At 44.4% G+C, this 25,040-nt stretch overlaps 1 protein-coding gene across 4 annotated transcripts in view; it reads left to right on the top strand.

Moving 5' to 3' along the window:
• tmem63c (transmembrane protein 63C) overlaps positions 1-25,040 on the top strand; it is a 400,240-nt gene that overhangs the window by 233,810 nt on the left and 141,390 nt on the right. For all 4 annotated transcript variants that reach the window (XM_072567924.1, XM_072567925.1, XM_072567923.1 and 1 more), the window contains one exon: positions 46-179. In XM_072567924.1, the coding sequence (XP_072424025.1) occupies positions 46-179 (134 nt within the window). The remainder of the gene's footprint in view (positions 1-45; positions 180-25,040) is intronic.

The raw sequence follows: 25,040 nt of genomic DNA, 5'->3' as shown, positions 1-25,040 counted from the left end.
GCTACATAACCAGCTTGTTACCTAGTGTCTCCATCTCTTTTGCAGGTGGATGCAGAGCAATACTACAGTGAATTGGAGGAGAAGCTAACAGATGAGTTTAATGCTGAGCGGAATCGGATTACCTTGAAAAGGCTGGGAATGGGTTTTGTAACCTTCCAGGATGAGCGGATGACAGCTGTGTGAGTGTCTGCGAGTTGAAAGATGGATATTTTGTTCATGGACTTTCCATTTGTCATTTCATGCAATTAATCTGACCCAGAATACAGTACTCCATCGCACTCTGGCACTGGTGCTACAAAATGGCCCTACACTGTCCCGTTACTCCCTGACCCCGCACTAACATTTTTAAAATTGACTTGTGGGATATGGGCATTTATGGCTGGGCCCAGCATTTATTGCACGTCCCTAGTTAATTTTGAGAAGGTGATGATGAGCTGCCTTCTTGAACCACTGCAGCCCATGTGCTGTAGGTTGACCAACAATGCCCTTAAGAAGGGAATTCCAGGATTTTGACCCAGTGCCACTGAAGGAACAATGATATATTTCTAAGTCAGGATGGTGAGTGCCTTAGAGAGGAACTTGCAGGTGATGATGTTCCCATCTATCTGTTGTCGTTATTCTCCACATATATATGGTCATGGGTTTGGAAGATGCTGTTTAAGGATTTTGTAGCTAGTACATATTGCTACTACTGAGTGTCGGTGGTGGATGGATGTGATACCAATCAAGCGGCTGCTTTATCCTGGATGGTGTCAAGCTTCTTGAGTGTTGCTGGAGCTGCACGCTCCTGGCCATACACTGTTCCTTTATTCCCTGGCCCTACAGTCTTCCAGTCCCTGGCACAGATCCAGCACTGCTCCTGAGTCTTCCAGTACTGCTGACTATATTCTAACTTGTATCAAGTCTCTGGTGTTGGGGGGGAACAGGAGAGGTTTACAAGAATGATCCTAAGGATGAACAGCTTGTCCTATGAGGAGTGGTTGAGGACTCTGCATCTGTACATGTATAGGCAGCTGAGATCAAGTGAATTCCTTGAGGAGTACAAAGGATATCAGAGTACACTTAAGAGAGAAATCAGAAGGTCTAAAAGGGGACACAAGGTGGCTTTGGCAGATAAGGTAAAGGAGAATCCAGAGAGATTCTACAACTACTTGAAGGGCAAAAGAGTAACTATGGAGAGAGTAGGGCCTCTTAAAGATCAGCAAGATCATCTACATGCAGAATAGGTGAGATGGGTGAGATCCAAAATGAATATTTGTTGTCAGTATTTACTGTCGAGAAAGGTATGGATGCCAGGGAACTTGGGGAAATAAATAATGATATCGTGAAGAGTGTTCACATTACAGAAGAGATGCTGCAAGTCTTAAACCGCATTAAGGTAGATAAATCCCTGGGACCTGAGGAAGTGTATCCCAGGACTTTGTGGGAGGCTAAGGAAAAAAATTGCAGGGTACCAAACTGAGATATTTGTATCATCAACAGTCACCGGTGAAGTGCCTAAAGGTTGGAGTATGGCAAATGCGCCATTATTTAAGAAAGGCTGCAGGTAAATGCCTGGGAACTACAGACCAGTGAGCTTAATGTCTGTGGTGGGTAAATTAGAGGGGACTTTGAAAAACAGATTCTACAGGCATTTTTAGAGGCAAGCACTCATTTGGGATAGTCAGCCTGGCTTTGTATGTTTCACAAATTTGATTGAGTTTTTTGAAGGGGTGACCAAGAAAGTAAATGTGGAGCACTGGACACTGAGGGGTGACCTTCTAAAGATATGTAAAATCATGAAAGGTATAGATAAAGTAGATAACCAACAGCTTCTCTCCATGGTAGGGGAGTCTAAAACTAGAGGGCATATGTTTAAGGTGAGAGGGGAAAGATTTAAAGGGACTTAAGGGGCAACGTTTTCATGCAGAGAGTGGTGCATGTATGGAATGAGCTGCCAGAGGAAGTGGTGGAGGCTGGTACAATTGCAGCATTTAAAAGGCATCTGGATGGGTATATGAATAAGAAGAGTTAGAGATACAGGACCCAAGTGCTAACAAATGGGACCAGCTTAATTTAGGTTATCTGCTTGGCATGGACAAGTTGGACTGAAAGGTCCATGGTGTATAACTATATGACTCTATGACACTATAACTTTCAAAAGTTGATTGGGAGAGGCTATTTGCAAGTATGGGAGAGTTGGAAATGCAATGAGATAATGAGAGTCCAGAGACAGTTAATTTCTGTTCATGTAAATGGCAAGGCTGGTAGGTGTAGTGAATGCTGGATCTCTAGAGAAATTGGGCCTCTGGTCAAGAAAAAGAAGGAGACATATGTCAGGTATAGACAGCAGGGATTGAGTGAATCCCTAGAGGAGTATAAGGGCAGTAGGAGTATACTCAAGAGGGAAATCAGGAGGGTAAAGAGGGAACAAGAGATTGCTTTGGCAGTTAGAGTGAAGGAGAATCCAAAGAGATTCTACAAGTCTATTAAAGGCAAACGAATAACAAGGGAGAGAGTAAAGCCCCTTAAAGATCAACAAGACGTGGGACTGCAGCAGAGAGGTGCGATACTAAATGAGTTTTTCTGCATCCGCATTTACTGTCGAGACTGATATAGAAGCCAGACAACTTAGAGAAATAAGCAGTGATATCTTGAAAACTGTCCATATTATAGACTAAAAGGAGCTGGACATCTTAAAATGTATAAAAGTGGATAAAGGTGAGAGATGAACGATATAAAGAGACCTAAGGGAAACCTTTTCATCCAGAAGGTGGTCCATATATGGAATGAACTGCCAGGGTAGTGATGGAGACTGGTAAAATTACAACATTTAAGAATAATCTGGATGGGTAAATAAATAGAAAGGGCTAAGAGTGTTATTGACCAAATGCTGGCAAATGGGACTAGATAAATTTAGGATAACTGGTTAGCATGGATGATGTGGACTGAAGGGTCTATTTCAGTACTGTACAATTCTTTGACTCTATGAGGTGTATTCCTGAGCTTTGTGGGAAGCTAGGGAAGTGGTTGCTGGTCCCCTTGAGATATTTATATTATCGACAGCGACGTGTGAGGTGCGAGAAAACTGGAGGTTGGCTAATATGGTGCCATTATTTAAGAAAGGTGGTAAGGAAAAGCCAGTGCACTGTAGACTGGTGAGCCTGATGTCAGTGGTGGGCTAGTTGTTGGAGGGGATTCTGAGGGACAGGATTTATATGTATTTGGAAAGGCAAGGTCTGATTAGGGATAGTCAACTTGCCCTTTGCATGGGAAATCATGTCTCACAAACTTGGTTGAGTTTTTGAAGAAATGACAAAGAAGATTGGTGAAGGCAGAGTAGTGAATGTTGTATAATGGACTTGAGCAAAGCGTTCGATAAGGTTCTATATGGTAGACTGGTTAGCAAGGTTAGATCAAATGGAATCCAGGGAGACCTAGCCATTTGGATACTAAAATGGCTTGAAGGTAGGAGAAAGAGGGTGGTGATGGAAGGATTTTTTTGAACTGGAGGCCAGTGATGTGCCACAAGGATCAGTGCTGGGTCCACTGCTTTTTGTCATTTATATAAATGATTTGGATGTGAACATAGAAGGAATGGTTTGTAAGTTTACAGATGACACCAAAATTGGTAGACAGCAAAAAAGGTTATCTCAGAGTACAATAGGACCTTGATCAGATGGGCCAATAAGCTGATAAACTGAGGAGTGGCAGATGGAGTTTAATTTAGATAAATATGAGGTGTTGCATTTTGGAAAGGCAAATCAGGACATGATTTGTACGGTTAATGGTGGGATCCTGGGGAGTGTTGCTGAACAAAGTGACTTTGGGATGCTGGTTCATAGTTCCTTGAAAATGGTGGTAGACAGTGTAGTGAAGAAGGCATTTTGTATGCTTGTCTTTATTGGTCAGTGCATTGAGTACAGGAGTTGGGAAGTCATGTTGCGGCTGTCCAGGACACTGGACATTTTTGGAATATGTGTTCAATTCTGGTCTCTCTGCTATGGAAAAGACATAAAACTTGAAAAATTTCAAAAATATTTGCCAGGATGTTGCCAGGGTTGAAGGATTTGAGCTATAGGGAGAGGTTGATTAGGCTGGGGCTGTTTTCCTTGGAGCATCGGAGGCTGAGGAGGTGACCTTTTGGAGGCTTATAAAATTAATGAGACACATGGATAGGATAAACAGACAAGGTATTTTCAATGAGGTGGGCATAGGTTTAGGGTGAGAGGAGAAAGATTTAAAAGGGACTTGAGGGGCAACCTTTTGATACAGAGGGTGGTGCATGTATGGAATGAGCTGCCAGAGGAAGTGGTGAAGGCTGGTTTAAAAGGCATCTGGATTGGTACATCAATAGGAAGGGTTTACAGGGATATAGGCCAAATGCTGGCAAACAGGACTAGATTAATTTGGGATATCTGAGGAGCAGGAAAATTGACAATTCGGGCAAAAGCCCTTCATCAGGAATAAGGCTGGGAGCGTTGGGGGTGGAGAAATAAATGGGAGGGGGGTGGGGCTGGGAAGAAAGTAGATGAGAGTGCAATAGGTGGATGGAGGTTGGGGTAAAGGTGAGAGGTCAGAGGGGAGGGTGGAGCGGATAGGTGGAAAGGAGGATTGATAGGTGGGACAGGTCATGAGGACGGTGCTGAGCTGGAAAGTTGGAACCGAGGTAATTACCTGCATCAATCAACCCCACCACCCCAAACGTTTCAACTCTCCCTCCCACTCTGCTGAGGACATGCAGGTCCTGGGCCTCCTCCAACTTCACTCACTCACCACCCCAACGCCTGGAGGAAGAACGCCTCATCTTCGATCTCGGGACCCTTCAACTCCATGGCAACAATATGGACTTCACCAGTTTCCTCATTTCCCCTCCCTTCACCTTACCCCAGCTCCAACCTTCCAGCTCAGCACCATCCTTACGACCTGTCCCACCTGTCCATCTTCCTTCCCACCTATCCATTCCACCCTCCTCTCTGACCTATCACCTTTACCCCCATCTCCATCCACCCACTGCACTCTCAGTTACCTTCTCCCCAGCCCTACCCCTCCCTCCCATTTATCTGTCTACTCCTTAGGCTCCCAACCTCATTCCCAATGAAGGCTTTTGCCCAAAACATTGATTTTCCTGCTCCTCGGATGCTGCCTGACCTGCTGTGCATTTTCAGCACCACTCTGATCTTGAGCCTAATCTCCAACATCTGCAGCACCCACTTCCGCCTAATTTGGGATATATGGTTGGCATGGCGAATTGTTCTGAAGGGTCTGTTTCAGGGCCTGTTACAAGTCTATGATTCTATGTGGAGTATCAGGTGGAAAATTGAGTCAGTGTTCACTTTTGCAGGAAGACTTAAAAAAGAGAGGGAGGAAAAAATGAGGACTGCAGATGCTGGAGATCAGAGTCAAAAAGTGTGGTGCTCGAAAAGCGCAGGGTCAGGCAGCATCCAAGGAGCAGGAGAGTCGATGTTTCAGGTATAAGCCCTTCATCATTGGTCTTACTACTGAAACCTTCCTGATGAAGGGCTTTTCCCCAAAACGTCGATTTTCCTGCTCCTTGGATGCTGCCTGACCTGCTGTGCTTTTCCAGCATCACACTCTTGACTCTAATCTCCAGCATCTGCAGTACTCACTTTTGCCTTATGACCAAAATGTCTACTGTCCTACTCCTCAGATGCTGCCTGACCTGCTGTGCTTTTTCAGTGCCACATTTTTTGACACTTAAAAATGAGTATTATTGAATGCAGAAAACTGCATAGTTCCAAGGTGCAGAGGAATCTAGGTATTCTCGTGCATGAATGGCAAAATATTAGTATGCAGACACAGCAAGAAATTAAAAAGATTAACGGAATATTATCCTTTGTTACGAGAGGACAGATATCTCCTTTAATTATAGTGTTGATGATACCACCAAATACTTTGTGCTGTTTTGATCTCCTTACTTAAAGAAGGGTGTTGTTCATCAGAGCATACGACATAGGAGCAGGAAAAGGCAATTCAGCCCATAGACTCTGCTCCTCCATTCAATGTAATCGTGACTGATCTGATAAACCACAACTCCACTTTCCTACCTTTTCCCCATAATCCTTAATTTCCTGAATGATTAAAAGTCTGTTTACCTCAGCCTTGAATACAATTGAATACAGAAGTTCCTCGCCCCCACCTCGCTTGCCCATGGGGATTACGTTCCAGGACCTACTGCAGAAGCCGTAACCACAGATATGAGCGAACCCATTAATTTCAATGGGAAATCTACCTTCCCAGCAGTCTCCTGGTCTCTGGTGCTGGAACGTTCGCTATAATATGCTCCGGCTGTGGGAAACTGCAGATAAGTGAAACCACAGGAAATGGTTCCATGGATGTGGGGACCATCCTGTATACTTAATGTTCCAAGCTCTACAGTCCTCTGGGATAAAGAAGTTTTTGGATTCACTGTCCACTGAGAGAAGGAAATTCCTCCTCATCTGTGATGTAAATGGACAACCCCTCAATCTGAGATTATGTTCTCTAGTCCTCGGCTCTTCTACAAAAGGACAACCTTTCCACATCTACTTTGTCAAGTCACTTAAGAAACTTTATATTTCAATAAAGTTGCCTTCATTCCTCAGAACTCCAAGGAGAACAAGCCCCATGTACTTAACCTCTGCTCAAAGGAACAAATCCATCCATACCTGGGAGTGGCCTCATAAATGTTATTTGGTTTGCTTTCAATGTCGGTATGTCATCTCCTCTGCCTAGAAACCCCAGGTCATCTCCTCTGCCTAGAAACCCCAGGTCATCTCCTCTGCCCAGAACCCCAGGTCATCTCCTCTGCCCAGAACCCCAGGTCATCTCCTCTGCCCAGAAACCCCAGGTCATCTCCTCTGCCCAGATCCCCAGGTCATCTCCTCTGCCCAGATCCCTCTCTCACTGCACACCACAGGTCATCTCCTCTGCCCAGGAACACGTTCTCAAACCACTCCAGCAAGGACATGCAGGTCCTTGGACTCCTCCATCGCCAGACCATAGCAACACGACAGTTGGAGGAAGAGCGCCTCATCTTCCGCCTAGGAACCCTCCAACCACAAGGGATGAACTCAGATTTCTCCAGTTTCCTCATTTCCCCTCCCCCCACCTTGTCTCAGTCCCAACCCTCAAACTCAGCACCACCTTCCTAACTGCAATCTTCTTCCTGACCTCTCCGCCCCCACCCCCACTCCGGCCTATCACCCTCACCTTAACCTCCTTCCACCTATCGCATTTCCAACGCCCCTCCCCCACGTCCCTCCTCCCTACCTTTTATCTTAGCCTGCTTGGCACACTCTCCTCATTCCTGAAGAAGGGCTCATGCCCGAAACGTTGATTCTCCTGTTCCTTCTTTGCTACCTGACCTGCTGCGCTTTTCCAGCAACACATTTTCAGCTCTGATCTCCAACATCTGCAGTTCTCACTTTCTCCTATCATATTTCTTATACTGTATAAGGAGTCCAAACCAGCTGTGGTCTAACTAAAGCTGTGTACAATTTTAGCAATATCTCCCTATTTTTATACTCCATTCTCTTTGAAATAAAGGTTGACTTTCCATTTGATTTCCTTATTATCCACTGAACGCATAAGTTAGCTTTTATAATTTATGGGTGCAAGGATTTCTGAATCTGTATGCTGCACCAATTCATACAGCATACAGCTCCTCTGTTCTTCCAAAGTTAAAGCTTCACACTTTCCAACCTTACAGTCCATCTGCCAAGTTTTTGCCCATTCGATTAACCTGTGTGTATTCCACTGCATAGTTTTTGTGTCATCCTCACCCACTTGTCTTTCCACCTATTTTTGTGTCATTCAGACACCTGCTACAGTGAATTCACTGCCCTGACAAGTCATTAATATATATTGTAAATAATGTGGTCGCAGCATTTATCACTATGGCACATGACTAGTTTCAGGCTGACATCCTGAAAGTACCCCCTTATTCCAACTCTCTGTCTTTTGTTAGTTAGCTAGTCCTCTGTCTGTGCTAATATACTATCTCCAAAGCTTGGGCTATTATCTCTATATGCAGGTCCTTATCAAACTCTTTCTGAAATATATTACACCCATTGCTTCCCCTTTAGTTTTCCTGCTTGTTACCTCCTTAAAGAATTCTGGTAAATGTGTCAGGCATGACTTCCTCTTCACAAAGCCATGCTGACTCTGCTCGATCATATAATACATTTTCAAATGCTCTGCTATTATAGCCTTTATAATAGACTATAATGTTTTCCCAAAACAGACATTAAGCCTATAGTTACCCATTTTTGTCTCCTTACATTTTTAATAAAGATATTATGTCGGCAGTTTCCCAATCCTCTGGGACTTTCCTGAATTTATGAATCCCTGGAAGATGACTACCAGTGCAACCACTATTTCTGTAGCTCCTTCCTTTAATATCTGAGGATGCATCCCATCAGGTCTGAGGCACTTAAAGGCTTTTAGCCCCATTCATTTCTCTAGCACTTCTTCTCTGGTAATATTATTATATTTATTTTCTCTTTACCTTTTGGCCCTTGAATATTTAGTAACTTTAGGTTGCTATTTGTGTCTTCTACTATAGAGATTGGCGCCATTTCCTAGTTCCTCATTTTATTTCCCAGTCTCATTCTCTAAGGGGTCTATGTTTCCATTGGCTTTTCTTTTCCTTTTTATAAAATTAAAGAAACTCTTGCTGCCTGTCTTGATATTACTTGCAAGTTTACCCTCAAGGTTTATTTTCTCCATCTTTATAATTTTTTAGGTTGTTTTTATTGGTTTTTAAAACTTGCTAAATCCTCTGGCTTGCTACTAATCTTTGCCACATTGATTGTTTTTTCTTTCGGATTGATTCTATCCTTAACTTCCTTGCTTAACCATAACTGGCTTATCTCCTTCCTAGAATCCTCCTCCTTCGCTGCAATATATCTTTGTTGTTAGACATGGACTATTTTCTTAGAAGTTTGCCATTGTTCCTCAACTATCTTTGCTGCTAAATTCCATCTCCAGTTCACTCTAGTCACCTCATCCCTCTGTAACTACCTCCATTTAAGCTTCGCACAGTTGTTTATTGTCTCAAGTTCTTCCCACTCAAACTGAATTTAAATTCTACCATGTTATGCTTACTGTGTCCTAGAGGATCTTTTACTCTGACTTTGTTAATTAACCCTGCCTCATTACACATCACCAGAACCAGATAATTTATTTTTCCAGGAAACTGTCCTGAATACACTCTATGAATTCTTTGTCATGGCTCTTTCTGCCAATCTGACTATCTCAATCTATGTGAAGATTAAAGTCACCCATGACTAATATACTATCTTATATACTATCATACTTATTCCATCCCAAACCATCAATGCCAGTCCACCAACATTCCCTTCCTGTTTGTCCTTTTGAAAAATCACATACCCTTGAATATTTAGATCCCACAACACCAGGTTATAGTCCACCAGGTTTATTTGGAAGTACTAGTTTTCGGAGCACTGCTCCTTCATCAGGTACCAAGTGAGCCAGGATCATAAGACACAGAATTTATAACACAAGGTCATAGTGTCATGCAACTGATACAATATACTGAACAAACCTAGATTGCTGTTTGTTCAGTATATTGTATCAGTTGCATGACACTATGATCTTGCGCTATAAATTCTGTGTCTTATGATCCTGCCTGACTGCCTGTCAAAGGAGCAGTGCTCAGAAAGCTAGTGCTTCCAAATGAATCTGTTAGGCTATGCCCTGATGTTGTCTGATTTTTACTTGTATGCCCCAGTCCAACAGCACCACCTCCTCATCATGTTAGACCCCTGCAGTGATCGCTCCTTGTGATCATGTCTTTGTAATGGCTATAAGCTCATACCCAGTAACCTGTACTTGTGCTGTAACCCATTTAGCTTGTTCCAAATATTACTGAGCAATGAGCTGTCAATTCTGCCTTTTTACCATTATTTTCATTTTTGACTCTATTTACTGCTGTTTCTCTGTGTTTGTATACCCTGCCCCTTCTTAACTCAGTCAAAAAGTAATTTGCTGGAAAAGCACAGCTGGTCAGGCAGCATCCGAAGAGCAGGAGAGTTGACATTTCAAGCATTAACCTTTCATCAGGAATGTGGGAGTTCCCAAGGGGGCTGAGAGATAAATGGGAAGGGGGTGGAGCTAGGGGCAAGGTAACTGGGAATGCAATAGGTAGATGAAGGTGAGAGGTGATGGTGATAGGTCAGAGCAGAGGGTGGAGTGGATAGGTGGGAATGAAGATGGACAGGTAGGACAGTTCAAGAGGGCGGTGCCGAGTTAGAGGGTTGGATCTGGGATAAGGTGGGAGGAGGAGAAATGAGGAAACTGGTGAAATCCACCTTGATCCCCTGTGGTTGGAGGGTCCCAAGGCGGACGATGAGGCGTTCTTCCTCCAGGTGTCGAGTGTCTGGAATTTGACAGTGGAGGAGGCCCAGGACTTGCATATCCTTGGCAGGGTGGGAAGGGGAGCTGAAGTGTTCAGCCATGGGGCGGTGGGGTTAATTGGTGCATGTGTCCCAGAGATGTTCGCTGAAATGTTCCGCAAGTTGGTGTCCTGTTTCCCCAATGTAAAGGAGACCACATCGAGAGCAACGGACACAGTAGCTGATGTGTGTGGAGGTGCAGGAAAATCTCTGCTGGATGTGGAAGGATTCCCCAGGATCCTGAATGGAAGTGAGGGGAGGAGGTATGGGCACAGGTTTTGTATGTCCCTACCCACCACTTTCAGCATTCCGCATCTCTGTAAAATTGTGGTTATTTGATTTGTCAGGACACTGGTCCCAGCACAGTTCAAGTGAAACCACAACATCAGAACCACTCCCTTCTACCCAGCACTGGTGACAGCAGCCCATACGTTAAACTCCATTCTACCAGCTCTGATCTTTGAGCCACGCATTTAACTGTTTGACTTTCTTTACCTTATCCCAGTTTACCCTTCACTCAGGAAGTAACCCAGCGATTATTACTTTTGAGGTTCTGCCTTTCAATTTAGGTCCTAACTGTTCAGAGTTTTTCAATGAAACCTCCTTTTTAATCCTGCCAATGTCATTGATACCAATGTGGACAGTGACCATGAGAACGATGCTCTCCCTCTCTAAGTCTCTTAGCCCTGAGGAGATGTCCTTAACCCTGGGACTGAGCAGGTAACTGGGCTCCTGCTCATGGCTGCAGAGAACGTATCTATCCCTTTGATTATAGTGACTCCTGCCACTACAACAAAGCTATTTCCTTCTTCAACTTGAATGGCTCCCTGTACAAAAGTGCCATAGTCAGTTTGCTCATCCTCCCTGCAGTCCCCACTCTCATCTGCACAGTTTGCAAGAATCTTGTAACTGCTGGACAATTGCAGTTCTCGTGCCTGCCTCACAACCACCCGAACTGATCACAGACCAATTTTGAATAACCTAATCAGAACGATATGATTCTCAGATAACTTCCCTTTCCTGATGTGATGCAATGTCTGCAGCTCAGACTCCAGATCCTCAGCTCGGATCTGAAGTTCCTTGAGTTACAAACATTTCCTGCAGATTTTTTCACTCGGGATCACATTGGTATCCAACAGCTTCCAGGTGTTGCAGGAGCAACACATCACCTGTCTTGTCATCACTGTTGGATTTGATTTAACTTACAAATTAATTCCTCGAGATTCCCTGCCCTTTACACTTCATTATACTGAAATATTGTTTTTAATAAACTAAGACAGAAAAAGAATCACTATTATCAATCTAATAGTTATTTTTAAGAAACGAAAGAAGATGCTAGAGACCTGACATTAACTGAAGACCTGACTTTTATTTTAACAACTAGAAATATTCACCTATTGTACTCACCAATCAGCTTCTTTCCCTTTCTTTGTGTCAAGCTGTGGTTTGTGACATTGCTGTGCAGTTGGCCTCCCTGCAGGTGGGTCATTTAACCCCCCCCACTCACCTCCTGCTGTGCAAAGTTTACTTCGAGCAGTAAACCCGAGATAAAACACCTCTTCCTCACTATGCAACAAGTTTCCACATTACTAATTGTAGTCATCTCAGAGGGCTGTGGAATCTTAATTATTTCAGACAGAAATAATTACATGTCTGGATACAAATGACCTCTTGGTATATGGAGATTAGATTAGATTCCCTACAGTGTAGAAACAGGCCCTTCAGCCCAACAAGTCCACACCAACCTTCCGAACAGCAACCCATCCAGACCCATTCCCCCTGACTAATGCACTTAACACTACAGGCAATTTAGCATGGCCAATTCACTTAACCTGCACATCTTTGGACTGTGGAAGGAAACCAGAGCACTCGGAGGAAACCCACGCAGACACGGGGAGAATGCGCAAACATTGCACAGATAGTTGCCCGAATTGAACCCGGGTCCCTGGCTCTGTGAGGCAGCAGTGCTGACCACTGAGCCACCGTGCTGCCCTGCCTAGATATTGTAGGAAAGTGACATTGAGGTAGATGTCCAGCAATCATCTAATTGGCAGAACAGGCTTGTTGGGTTGAATAAGCTTATTCTTGTTCCTATTTTCTTTAGTTTCCATCATAATAACTATTTGTCAGAAAAACTATTGTTTCACCTTCCCTATAATTGTTTTGCTAATGACCTCAGATCTGTGGCCTCACAGTGGGAATGGTTTCTCATTATTTATTCTAACAAAACCATTGATGATTTTGAATAAAAATAAAAGATAATCAAATGTCCCCTGAACCTTCCCTGCTGTAAAAGGAACAAGCCCATCCTCACTGGTCTCTCCACATAACTGAAGTTCTCCATCTTTGGAACCACGCTAATAAGTCTCTGCATTATCTCTCTGGATAGTAGCTTCAAAAGTACTGTACCCAAAATTGAACAGAGTTCTACAGCTATGTCTGATTATACTTTTATAAATATTTAACTTACTTGCTTCTCTGTCACATGTTATGTGCATTGTGGAAAGGACATGACCGGTTGACCCATTGAAAACAACAAATGCTAGACATCTTAGTGGGTCAGGCAGCATCCATGGAGAGAGAGCAAGCTAATGTTTCGAGTTTAGATGACTCTTCATCAGAGCTGATAAGAAGTCCATGTCAGCTGTGATGAAGAGTCATCTAGACTTGAAATGTTAGCTTGCTGTCTCCATGGATGCTGCCTGACCCACTGTGATCTCCAGCATTAGTTGTTTTCAGTACAGATTCCAGCATCTGCAGTAATTTGCTCCTAAACTGACTGACCCACTCCTGTTTCTATATTTTTCGACTATAGTTCATGCATAGCTATTGTCCCATAACTTGGTCTGTAGTTTTTAAAAATGTTTTCATGTCTTTATGAAGAAAGGTTCAGGGAGCTAGGGCTTTTCTCATTGGAGCAAAGAAGGATGAGAGGAGACTTGATAGAGATGTACAAGATGTTGACAGGCAGGGATAGAGTGGATAGCCAGAGATTTTTTTTTCCCAGGGTGGAAATGTCTATCACGAGGGTACATCATTTTAAGGTGATTGGAAGGAAGGATTAGGGGAGATGTCCGAGGTCGGTTCTTTACTCAGTGAGTGGTGGGTGTGTGGAATGCACTGTCAGCAGTGGTAGTAGAGTCAGATACATTAGGGACATTTAAGCAATTCTTCGATAGGCACATTGAAAATAGTACAACGAAGGATATGTAGGTTAGTCTGATTTTAGAGTAGTATAAAAGGCTGGCACAATATCGAGGGCCAAAGGGCCTCTACTGTGCTGTACTGTTCTATGTTCTGTGTCTGTGGGTATCACTGGCTAGGCCAGCATTTATTGGCCCAATTGCTCAGAAGGCAGTAAGCTAAGGGTCAACCTCTTTGCTGTGTCTGGAGTGTTATGAAATTGAAATTGTACCTTTAAGAGAATGTGAAAGTTGTTGGCAGTGAGAGTTAGCAAGCTCCTGTTGTGTGACTGATGAGCAGTCTCAGAGTGTACTGGATAGTTGAAAATATGTAAGATTTGGCTGCTATGTTCACTAACAATTCAAATTTAACCTCTTTGCGAGATTTAAGTTATGCCCCAAGATATTAAAACCCAATCAAATTTGAATTTTATTGTTTTGACGACATTAAACCAATTAGACGATCAGATGTTTGGGGCATAAATAAGTTAGCAGTTTGAAAGTTAGCATGAGAAAGAGCGACAACTTGCCATCGAGAGGAAGACTGCCATTAAAAACACTCTCTATTAAAGGTATCTTTTTCATACTAAACATCTTTGCAGCAAAAGACCGAAGATGACCCAGGGAGATCTATAGCTGAAAGAAGACCAATACCAACAACTATAGCTGCTGGGTGGTTTTGAAAATTAAGTTGATGCAATTTTAATAGGAGCTTGTATTGGAGCAGTATATTGTTATAGAGTTGGATAACAACCTTTAAGAGAAAAGAGGCTTAGAGTTGTAAATAGTTGTTAAGTTCAGTTTTAGAGTGTAAAGAATAAATTGATTTTTTTTCTTGAAATAGAGGAAGTTGGGAGCTCTGTATCACAGACTTTAACAGATTATGAGGCAAGGTGAGCTTTTCTGGGTGTTTGCTTTAATTAGCAGAAGGGTTCACCTCTATGTCATAACAGTTTGGGGGTTCAGGTCCGAGATTTGGACAGGTTTAGTCAGATCTAATCTGTGATTTGGACAGATTTGAACAGATTTGGGGTACAAAAGATACCAGCAGATTTAAATACTCGCTGCTTAGTATCCTAGATCTTTAAATAAAATGTAGCTGAGACAATTTGTTTAATTTTGGTTACTTGTGGTTGGTTAAATTCAAAGTGAGAGAAATGGCTCTTAAGATTGCTAAAGAGGATCTGGGGTTTGAAGATGATTCTCAAATTGGCCAAGGAAGCTCAGAAAACATAAAAAGAGCATACTTTTAGAATTAGCAAAGAGGTTAGATTTGAGTTTAACCAAGGACAAAAGTAAAGCTGAAATTGTAAGGGAGTTACTCAAACACTTCGGTGTGTCAGAGAAGCAGAGAAATGCAGAAGAGACATAGATGGAGTCATAGAGATGTATAGCATGGAAACAGATCCTTTGATCCAACCTGTCCATACCGACTAGATATCCCAACCCAATCTAGTCCCACCTGCCAGCACCCGGCCCATATCCCTCCAAACCCTTCCTATTCATATACCCATCCAAATGCCTTTTAAATGTTGCAATTGTACCAGCCTCCACCACATCCTCTGGCAGCCCTTTCCACACAGGCACCACACAGGCATGAGGAAGTTGCCCTTTGGGTCCTTTTTATATCTTTCCCCTCCCACCCTAAATGTATGCCTTCTAGTTCTGGACTCCCACACTCAGGGAAAAGACCTTTTCGGTTTACCCGATACCTGTCCCTCATGATATTATGAACCTCTATAACATAGAACATAGAACATAGAACAATACAGCACAGAACAGGCCCTTCGGCCCACGATGTTGTGCCGAACTTCTATCCTAGATTAAGCACCCATCCATGTACCTATCCAAATGCCGCTTAAAGGTCGCCAATGATTCTGACTCTACCAATCCCACGGGCAGCGCATTCCATGCCCCCACCACTCTCTGGGTAAAGAACCCACCCCTGACATCTCCCCTATACCTTCCACCCTTCACCTTAAATTTATGTCCCCTTGTAACACTCTGTTGTACCCAGGGAAAAAGTTTCTGACTGTCTACTCTATCTATTCCTCTGATCATCTTATAAACCTCTATCAAGTCACCCCTCATCCTTCGCCGTTCCAACGAGAAAAGGCCGAGAACTCTCAACCTATCCTCGTACGACCTACTCTCCATTCCAGGCAACATCCTGGTAAATCTTCTCTGCACTCTCTCCAAAGCTTCCACATCTTTCCTAAAGTGAGGCGACCAGAACTGCACACAGTACTCCAACTGTGGCCTAACCAAAGTCCTGTACAGCTGCAACATCACTTCACGACTCTTGAATTCAATCCCTCTGCTAATGAACGATAATACTCCATAGGCCTTCTTACAAACTCTATCCACCTGAGTGGCAACCTTCAAAGATCTATGTACATAGACCCCAAGATCCCTCTGTTCCTCCACCTGACCAAGAACCCTACCATTAACCCTGTATTCCGCATTCTTATTTGTTCTTCCAAAATGGACAACCTCACACTTGGCAGGGTTGAACTCCATCTGCCACTCCTCAGCCCAGCTCTGCATCATATCTAAGTCCCTCTGCAGCCGACAACAGCCCTCCTCACTGTCCACAACTCCACCTATCTTTGTATCATCTGCAAATTTACTGACCCACCCTTCGACTCCCTCATCTAAGTCATTAATAAAAATTACAAACAGCAGAGGACCCAGAACTGATCCCTGCGGAACTCCACTTGTAACTGGGCTCCAGGCTGAATATTTACCATCTACCACCACTCTCTGACTTCGACCGGTTAGCCAGTTTTCTATCCAATTGGCCAAATTGCCCTCTATCCCATGCCTCCTGACTTTCCGCATAAGCCTACCATGGGGAACCTTATCAAATGCCTTACTAAAATCCATGTACACTACATCCACTGCTCTACCCTCATCCAGATGCTTGGTCACCTCCTCGAAGAATTCAATAAGACTTGTAAGGCAAGACCTACCCTTCACAAATCCGTGCCCCTCAGCCTCCGACTCTTAAGGGAAAACAGCCCTAGCCTATTCAACTTCTCCATCTAGCTCAATTCCTCCAAACTTTTCAATATCCTTGTATATCTTCTCTGAACCCTTTCAAGTTTCACAAGATTTTTCGGATAGGAAGGAGACTAGAATTGCACGCAATATTCCAAAAGTAGCGGAACCAATGTACTATACAGCCGCAAAACTTAAATTACAATTGAGGAAAATGGAGTTTGAAGATAAACAGAGAGAGGAAAAAGAAAGGGAGAGAGAAAGAAAAGGAGAGAGGGGAGAAAGAGAGAGAGAGAGTGAAAAAAGAAGAGAGAAGATTTGTAGCTGAGCAAAGAGAGAAGGAAGCAAGAGAAAGAGAGAGAAGAAAGGGAGAGAGAAAAGGAAGAGAAAAGGATAGAGAATTTGAACTTCAGAAGTTGCGAAATAGTCAGGAAAGTCAAGTTAACAGGATGGAAATGAAGAGAGGAGGCAGTGATATACACAAATATGTTAAAACATTGCCACATTTGATGAGAAAGATGTCGAAACCATCTTTATTTCATTTGAAAAATTGGCTAGGCAGATGGAGTGGTCAGAGGACTTGTGAGTAATGCTAGTTCAGACTAAGCTGGTAGGCAAAGCTAGTGAGGTATTTGCAGCGCTGACAGATGAGGGGTCAAGAGGTTATGAAGATGTCAACCAGGCATTTCTGAGTGCATATGAATTGATACCAGAAGCATATAGACAGTGGTTCAGAAACGTAAAGAAGGAACCAGGCCAGACTTGTGTTGAGTTCGAAAGAATTAACCATTGTAAGTTTGGTGGGTGCAGGCCTTAAAAATAGATGTGAAAATGAGGACTGCAGATGCTGGAGATCAGGGTTGAGAGTGTGGTGCTGGAAAAGCACAGCAGGTCAGACAGCATCTACGAGCAGGAGAATCAACGTTGCAGAAATAAGCCCTTCATTAGGAATGGATGAAGGGCTTATGCCCAAAACATCGATTCTCCTGCTCCTCGGATGCTGCCTGACCTGCTGTGCTTTTCCAGCACCATATTCTGGACTCTTAAAAATAGGTAATGCCTATGAGGCTCTAAGAGAAATTATTCAGCTGGAGGAGTTTGAAAACCCACTTCCCGAGATGATAAGAATTCATGTGGATGAACAGAAAGTTCAAGAATGAGAAGAGCAGCAGAGATGGCAGATGAATATACATTGGTGCATCAGGCAAAGTTTAGCTTCAGGCAAGAATTTCATATTGTGAGGAATAGAAATTGGGAGAAGGGGAGATCCTACACTACAAAATAAAGAATAGAGAACACTAGTAATTGTTTACCACAGGTTAAAAAAGAAGTCCAAGGGGGTGGGAAGGAGGTGAATGGCCTCAGGTGTTTCTACTGTGGTAAAGTGGGACACAGTGCTAGTGGTTTAAGAAGGGCAAAAGTGAAAAAGGCGTTTTCACTGCCAGAAAGTGGGACATGTAAAGACGCAGTGCTGGTCGTTAAAGAAAGAGGAAAAGATGTGGTTAATAAAAAGCTAATCCAGTGGCATTAGTGAAAATAGTAAAGGAGACCCAGTGAAACGTCGAGGAGCTGCAGGTGAGTGTCCAGCCTGGAAAGGGGCTGGGTATGGAGTTAGTGCCTGATCTCCACAAAGAATTAGCCTCTGTGGGTAAAGTTTACTCAGAAAGAATGGGGAGAAGGGAAAGAAGTTATAATTTTGAGAAATACAGGATCTAACCAGTCTGTTATTGTAAGAGATGAGTGTATTAGCACTCTTTCTGACCTGTTACCTGAGAGAGTGGTAATTGTGGGCTAGATGGACAGAAATTTAGCATTCCCCTAAGTAAGAGCAAGTTGGAGTGTCAAATCCATACTGGGGAAGTAACAGTGGGAGTGATTGACAGAGTTTAGTTCCAGGAATACAGTTTGTTCTTGGGAATGATTTAGTAGGATCCAAGGTGGGAGTAACACCCCTTGTTGTGGAGAAGCCAAAGGAAGACCAGGGAATGGAGGACTTAAAAGAAAAATACCCTGGAATTTTCCCACACTGTGTAGTAACAAGATCCCACTATTATAAGTCACAGCATGAAGAAAAAAGCTAAAGAGAAAGATGAAGGAGTTGAGGTTCAGTTAGCGGATACCCTGTTTGATGTAATGATGCAGGAAAATCCTGAACAGCCAGAGGTTGTTTAACAGTGTTTAGTCCTGAAAGGCTCATGGACTTACTAAGAATGACAAGACAATAAAAGATATATATAGAACATTACAGCGCAGTACAGGCCCTTCAGCCCTCGATGTTGCACCGATCTGTGAAATTAATCTGATGCCCATCTAACCTACACCATTCCATTATTATCTATATGTATATCCAATGCCCATTTAAATGCCCTTAACATCAGTGAGTCTATAACTGTTGCAAGCAGGCCGTTCCATGCCCCTACTACTTTCTGAGAAAAAGAACTATCCCTGATATCTGTCCTCAATCCATCACTCCTCAATTTAAAGCTATGTCCCCTCTTGTTAGCCTTCACCATGCGAGGAGAAAGGCTCTCACTGTCCACCCTAACTATACGTGGATGAATCCTCAGAAAAGAAGGCAGAGAATATTCTTGAGGGTTATTATCTTAAAGATTGAATCCTACAATGAAAATGGAGACCACATGTAGAGGAGAACTGGGCAGAAGTGCACCAGATTGTTTTGCTGGTAGCATACAGATAGGAAGTGTTACAGGTAGCACATGAACTACCAGTAGGAGGTCACCGAGGTGCACGGAAGACTAAGGTACAAAACCATTTCTATTGTCATGGAATGCACAAGGACGTGATTAACTTTTGTCATACATCTCATACGTGCCAAATGGTAGATAAGCCCCAGGCGATAGTAAAACCCACCCCTTTGTTGCCAATTCCCGCATTTGAAGAACCTTACATGCAGGTTATGTTTGACTGTGTACGTCCCCTCCTGAAAACTAAAAGTGGGAACCAGTAATTGTTAACTATAATGGATGTGTCGACCAGATTTACGGAGGCAGTTCCATTATGGAGTATTAAGGCAAAAAGGGTGGTAGAGGAATTAATAGCTTTCTTCATGTGTATGGGCTACCCAGAGAGATACAATCAGACCAAGGCTAGGTCTGTTTAAGGAGGTTATACAGCACTTTAAGCGCATATCATCCTGAATCCCAGGGACATATAGAAAGGTGGCATCAGACCCTTAATACCATGTTAAGAGTGTACTTGAATGCCGAATATAGAATTAAAGACAGGATTCTTTGCAGTGTGGGCGGACAGCAGGATCTTGGTGTCCAAGTGCATAGATCCCTTGACGTTGCCACCCAAGTGGATAGGGTTATTAAGAAAACATATAGTGTTTTGGCTTTCATTAACAGGGGGATTGAGTTTAAGAGCTGGGAGGTTTTGCTGCAGCTCTTTAAAACCCTGGTGAGACCACACTTGGAATATTGTGTCCAGTTCTGTTGCCCTATTATATGGACTGGTGGGCTTGTCTTACGAAGAGAGGTTGACTAGGCTTGGACTTTTCTCTCCGGGCAGAAGGAGGAAGAGAGGTGACCTGATCGAGGTGTACAAGGTAGTGAGAGGCATGGATTGAGTCGATAGCCAGAGACTTTCCCCAGGGCAGGATTGACTGACGTGAGGGGTCATAGTTTTAATGTGTTAGGAGGAAGGTATAGAGGAGACGTCAGAGGTGGGTTCTTTACGCAGAGAGTTGTGAATGCATGGAATGCGTTGCCAGTGGCGGTGGTGGAAGCAGAGTCATTGGGGACATTTAAGTGACTGGTGGGCATGCACATGGACAGCAGTGAATTGAGGGGTGAGTAGGTTAGGTTGTTTTAGTTTAAGATTAATCCTCGGCACCACATTGTGGGCCGAAGGGCCTGTTCTGTGCTGTACTTTTCTCTGTTCTGTGTTCTGTCAGGATTTCCCCAATGATTGAGATAAAGGTATCCCATTCATATTATTTGCCATTAGAGTTGCCATTAGGGTGGTGCAGGCTTGAAGGGCAGAATGGCCTACTCCTGCACCTATTGTCTATTGCCCCAAATGAATCTACTTAGTTGATTCCCTTTTAGTTAATATTCAGACATGAAGTGAGACGCCCTTTGAAAATACTTAAAGAGAAATTGACAGGACCGGAATCAGAGGTCTCACACTTGGATTATGTATTGGAGGTGAGGGTGAAATTAAATCAGGTAGGTGAGTTAGCTAAAGAGCACCTGAAGAGGGCACAGCATAGAATGAAGCAGGTGGCAGATAAAAACTCTGAAATTTGGACATTTTATCCATGAGGATGATGTTTCAGTATTATTATCGGTGTTAGGAGATCCCTTAAAAGCCAGGTTTAGTGGTCCCTGCCAAATTGAGAAAAATTTGAGTCAGATAAACTATCTCGTAAAGATGCTGGATAGAAAAAACTGTATCAGGTATGTCATGCGAATGTGTTGCAATCATATTATAGAGAGAGGGAACTGGAGGAACAGGTGTTAGTTACTACCCTGGTAAAAACAATGACTGCAGATGCTGGAAACCAAATTCTGGATTAGTGGTGCTGGAAGAGCACAGCAGTTCAGGCAGCATCCAAGTAGCTTCGAAATCGACGTTTCAGGCAAAAGCCCTTCATCAGGAATAAAGGCAGTGAGCCTGAAGCATGGAGAGATAAGCTGGAGGAGGGTGGGGGTGGGGAGAAAGTAGCATAGAGTACAATAGGTGAGTGGGGGAGGGGATGAAGGTGATAGGTCAAGGAGGAGAAGGTGGAGTGGATAGGTGGAAAAGAAGGTAGGCAGGAAGGACAAGTCCGGACAAGTCAAGGGGACAGTTACTGAGCTGGAAGTTTGGAACTAGGGTGAGGTGGGGGAAGGGGAAATGAGGAAACTGTTGAAGTCCACATTGATGCCCTGGGGTTGAAGTGTTCCGAGGCGGAAAATGAGGCATTCTTCCTCCAGGTGTCTGGTGGTAAGGGAGCGGTGGTGAAGGAGGCCCAGGACCTCCATGTCCTCGGCAGAGTGGGAGGCGGAGTTGAAATGTTGGGCCACGGGGCGGTGTGGTTGATTGGTGCGGGTGTCCCGGAGATGTTCCCTAAAGCGCTCTGCTAGGAGGTGCCCAGTCTCCCCAATGTAGAGGAGACCGCATCGGGAGCAACGGATACAATAAATGATATTAGTGGATGTGCAAGTAAAACTTTGATGGATGTGGAAGGCTCCTTTAGGGCCTTGGATAGAGGTGAGGGAGGTGGTGTGGGCGCAGGTTTTACAGTTCCTGCGGTGGCAGGGGAAAGTGCCAGGATTGGAGGGTGGGTTGTTTGGGGGCGTGGACCTGACCAGGTAGTCGCGGAGGGAACGGTCTTTGTGGAAGGCGGAAAGGGGTGGGGAGGGAAATATATCCCTGGTAGTGGGGTCTGTTTGGAGGTGGCGGAAATGTCGGCGGATGATTTGGTTTATGCCAAGGTTGGTAGGGTGAAAGGTGAGCACCAGGATCGTTCTGTCCTTGTTACGGTTGGAGGGGTGGGGTCTGAGGGCGGAGGTGCGGGATGTAGACGAGATGCGTTGAAGGGCATCTTTAAACACGTGGGAAGGGAAATTGCGGTCTCTAAAGAAGGAGGCCATCTGGTGTGTTCTGTGGTGGAACTGGTCCTCCTGGGAGCAGATCCGGCGGAGGCGGAAGAATTGGGAATACGGGATGGCATTTTTGCAAGAGGTAGGGTGGGAAGAGGTGTAATCCAGGTAGCTGTGGGAGTCGGTGGGTTTGTAAAAAATGTCAGTGTCAAGTTGGTTGTCATTAATGGAGATGGAGAGGTCCAGGAAGGGGAGGGAGGTGTCAGAGATGGTCCAGGTAAATTTAAGGTCAGGGTGGAATGTGTTGGTGAAGTTGATGAATTGCTCAACCTCCTCGCGGGAGCACGAGGTGGCGCCAATGCAGTCATCAGTGTAGCGGAGGAAGAGGTGGGGAGTGATGCCGGTGTAATTACGGAAGATCAACTGTTCTACATAGCCAACAAAGAGACAGGCATAGCTGGAGCCCATATGTGTGCCCATGGTTACCCCTTTGGTCTGGAGGAAGTGGGAGGATTCAAAGGAGAAATTGTTAAGGGTGAGGACCAGTTCGGCCAAACGAATGAGAGTGTCGGTGGAAGGGTACTGTTAGGGACGTCGGGAGAGGAAAAACCGGAGGGCTTGGAGGCCCTGGTCATGGCGGATGGACGTGTAGAGGGATTGGATATCCATGGTGAAGATGAGGCGTTGGGGGCCAGGGAAACGGAAGTCTTGGAGGAGGTGGATGGCGTGGGTGGTGTCTCGAACGTATGTGGGGAGTTCCTGGACTAGGGGGGATAGGACAGTATCGAGGTAGGTAGAGATGAGTTCAGTGGGGCAGGAGCATGCTGAGACAATGGGTCGGCCAGGGTGGTCAGGCTTGTGGATCTTGGGAAGGAGGTAGAACCGGGCAGTGCGGGGTTCCCGGACTATGAGGTTGGAAGCTGTGGGTGGGAGATCTCTTGAGGTGATGAGGTTCTGTATGGTCTGGGAGATGATGGTTTGGTGATGGAGGGCGGGGTCATGGTTGAGGGGGCAGTAGGAAGAGGTGTCCTCGAGTTGACGTTTGGCTTCAGCAGTGTAGAGGTCAGTGAGCCAGACTACCACTGCGCCCCCTTTATCCGCTGGCTTGATGGTGAGGTTGGGATTGGAGCAGAGGGATTGGAGGGCTGCGCGTTGTGAGGGTGAGAGGTTGGAGTCGGGGAGGGAGGTAGACAGGTTGAGGTGGTTAATGTCCCGGCGGCAGTTGGAAATGAAGAGGTCGAGGGCAGGTAATAGGCCAGCGCGGGGTGTCCAGGTGGATGCAGTGTGTTGGAGGTGGGCGAAGGGGTCCTCGGAAGGTGGGCGGGAGTCCTGATTGTGAAAGTAAGCTCAGAGGCGGAGGCGACGGAAGAATTGTTCGATGTCAAGGCGTGTATTAAATTCATTGATGCGTGGACGGAGGGGGATGAAGGTGAGTCCTTTGCTGAGGACTGATCGTTCGTCCTCAGTGAGGGGGAGGTCTGGGGGGATGGTGAAAACTCGGCAGGGCTGGGAGCTGGGATCTGGTGTGGGTGTGGAGCTGGGAGTGGGGGCGGAACCTGTAACTGGAGCGGTTACTACCCTGCATAGTGAGGATTCAAATCCAGATGTCGTGGAGTTTGATGTGCCTCAAAATAATGACTAAGTCCCTGAGGAGTGGGATAGGTTAATGAAGTCTCTGCCTCAGGAGCAAAGAACCCAGTTGAAAGGTTGGTTGCAGCAGTATGCAGACACATGCAGCAATAGGATGGGGAGGACTAATGCTATTGTGCATGAGGTGGACATAGGGAATGCTGTTCTGATAAAACAACACGCCTACGGACTTAATCCTTTCAAAGCCACACAGGTCCAATGGATTCATTGCTCAATGAAGATATCATCGAACCGAGTCAGAGTGAATGGACTCCGTTGATCGTGTTTGTTCCCAAACCAGATGGTACTCAACGATTTAGTGTGGACTATTGGAAGGTTAATGCCATAACAAAATCAACTCATGCCTAATACCAAGATTGGAGGACTTCTAGAGAAAGTTGGATAAGCCAGTTACATCACAAAGTTGGACTTAGTGCGTGGTTATTGGCAGGTACCTTTGTCAGAGAAAGTGAAAGAAGTTTCTGTGTTTGTAACCCCAAATGGGCTATACCAATTCAAAGTGATGCCCTTTGCAATGAAGAGCACACTGGCCACATTCCAAAGACTCATGAACAGAGGTGTGGCTGGATTAACAAACTGTGGAGTCTATCTGGATGATGTGGTGATCTTTAGTGAGTTATGGAAAGATCACATGGTACAGTACGCAGAGCTCTTTAAACTATTAAGAGAAACAGAATTGGTAATAAACTTAAAGAAAACGGAATTTGCGAAAGCAGATTGTTCTTGGGATATAACATTAGTCATGGAAGGTTGACCCCACAGAATGCAAAGACAAAGGCCATCGAGGAATTTCCACAATCAATCTTGAAGAAAGGTGCTTTGATTCTTTGGACTAAGCGGATTCTACCAGAAGTTTATTCCAAACTTCAGCAGCGTAGTAGCACTGCTAACAGATTTACTGAAGAGGAACTCAAAATTTTGGTGGACAGGACAATGCCAGGAGGCATTTGACAATTTAAAAGCAGTATTAACTGCCACACCAGTTTTAGCTACACCAAACGTTTTGACACCCTTCAAAATTGCAATCGATGCTAGCAACACAGGAGTTGGAGTTGTACTGCTGCAGGAAGATGATGATGGAATTGAACTGCCAGTTGATTACTTTTGAATGAAATTAAACATCCACCAGAGAAAATACTGCACCATTGAAAATCAATTATTGAGTTTGATATTGGCATTACAACATTTTAATGTTTATGTGATGAATAATGTGTTGGAGACAGTTGTGTACATGGATCACAATCCTCTTACATTCTTGGAAC

The sequence above is a fragment of the Chiloscyllium punctatum genome, chromosome 4, assembly GCF_047496795.1.
Source record: "Chiloscyllium punctatum isolate Juve2018m chromosome 4, sChiPun1.3, whole genome shotgun sequence".
In the NCBI taxonomy this organism is placed as follows: Eukaryota; Metazoa; Chordata; class Chondrichthyes; order Orectolobiformes; family Hemiscylliidae; genus Chiloscyllium; species Chiloscyllium punctatum.
Note: the sequence above shows the minus strand (reverse complement) of the source record. Positions and strands in the feature narration are given on the sequence as shown.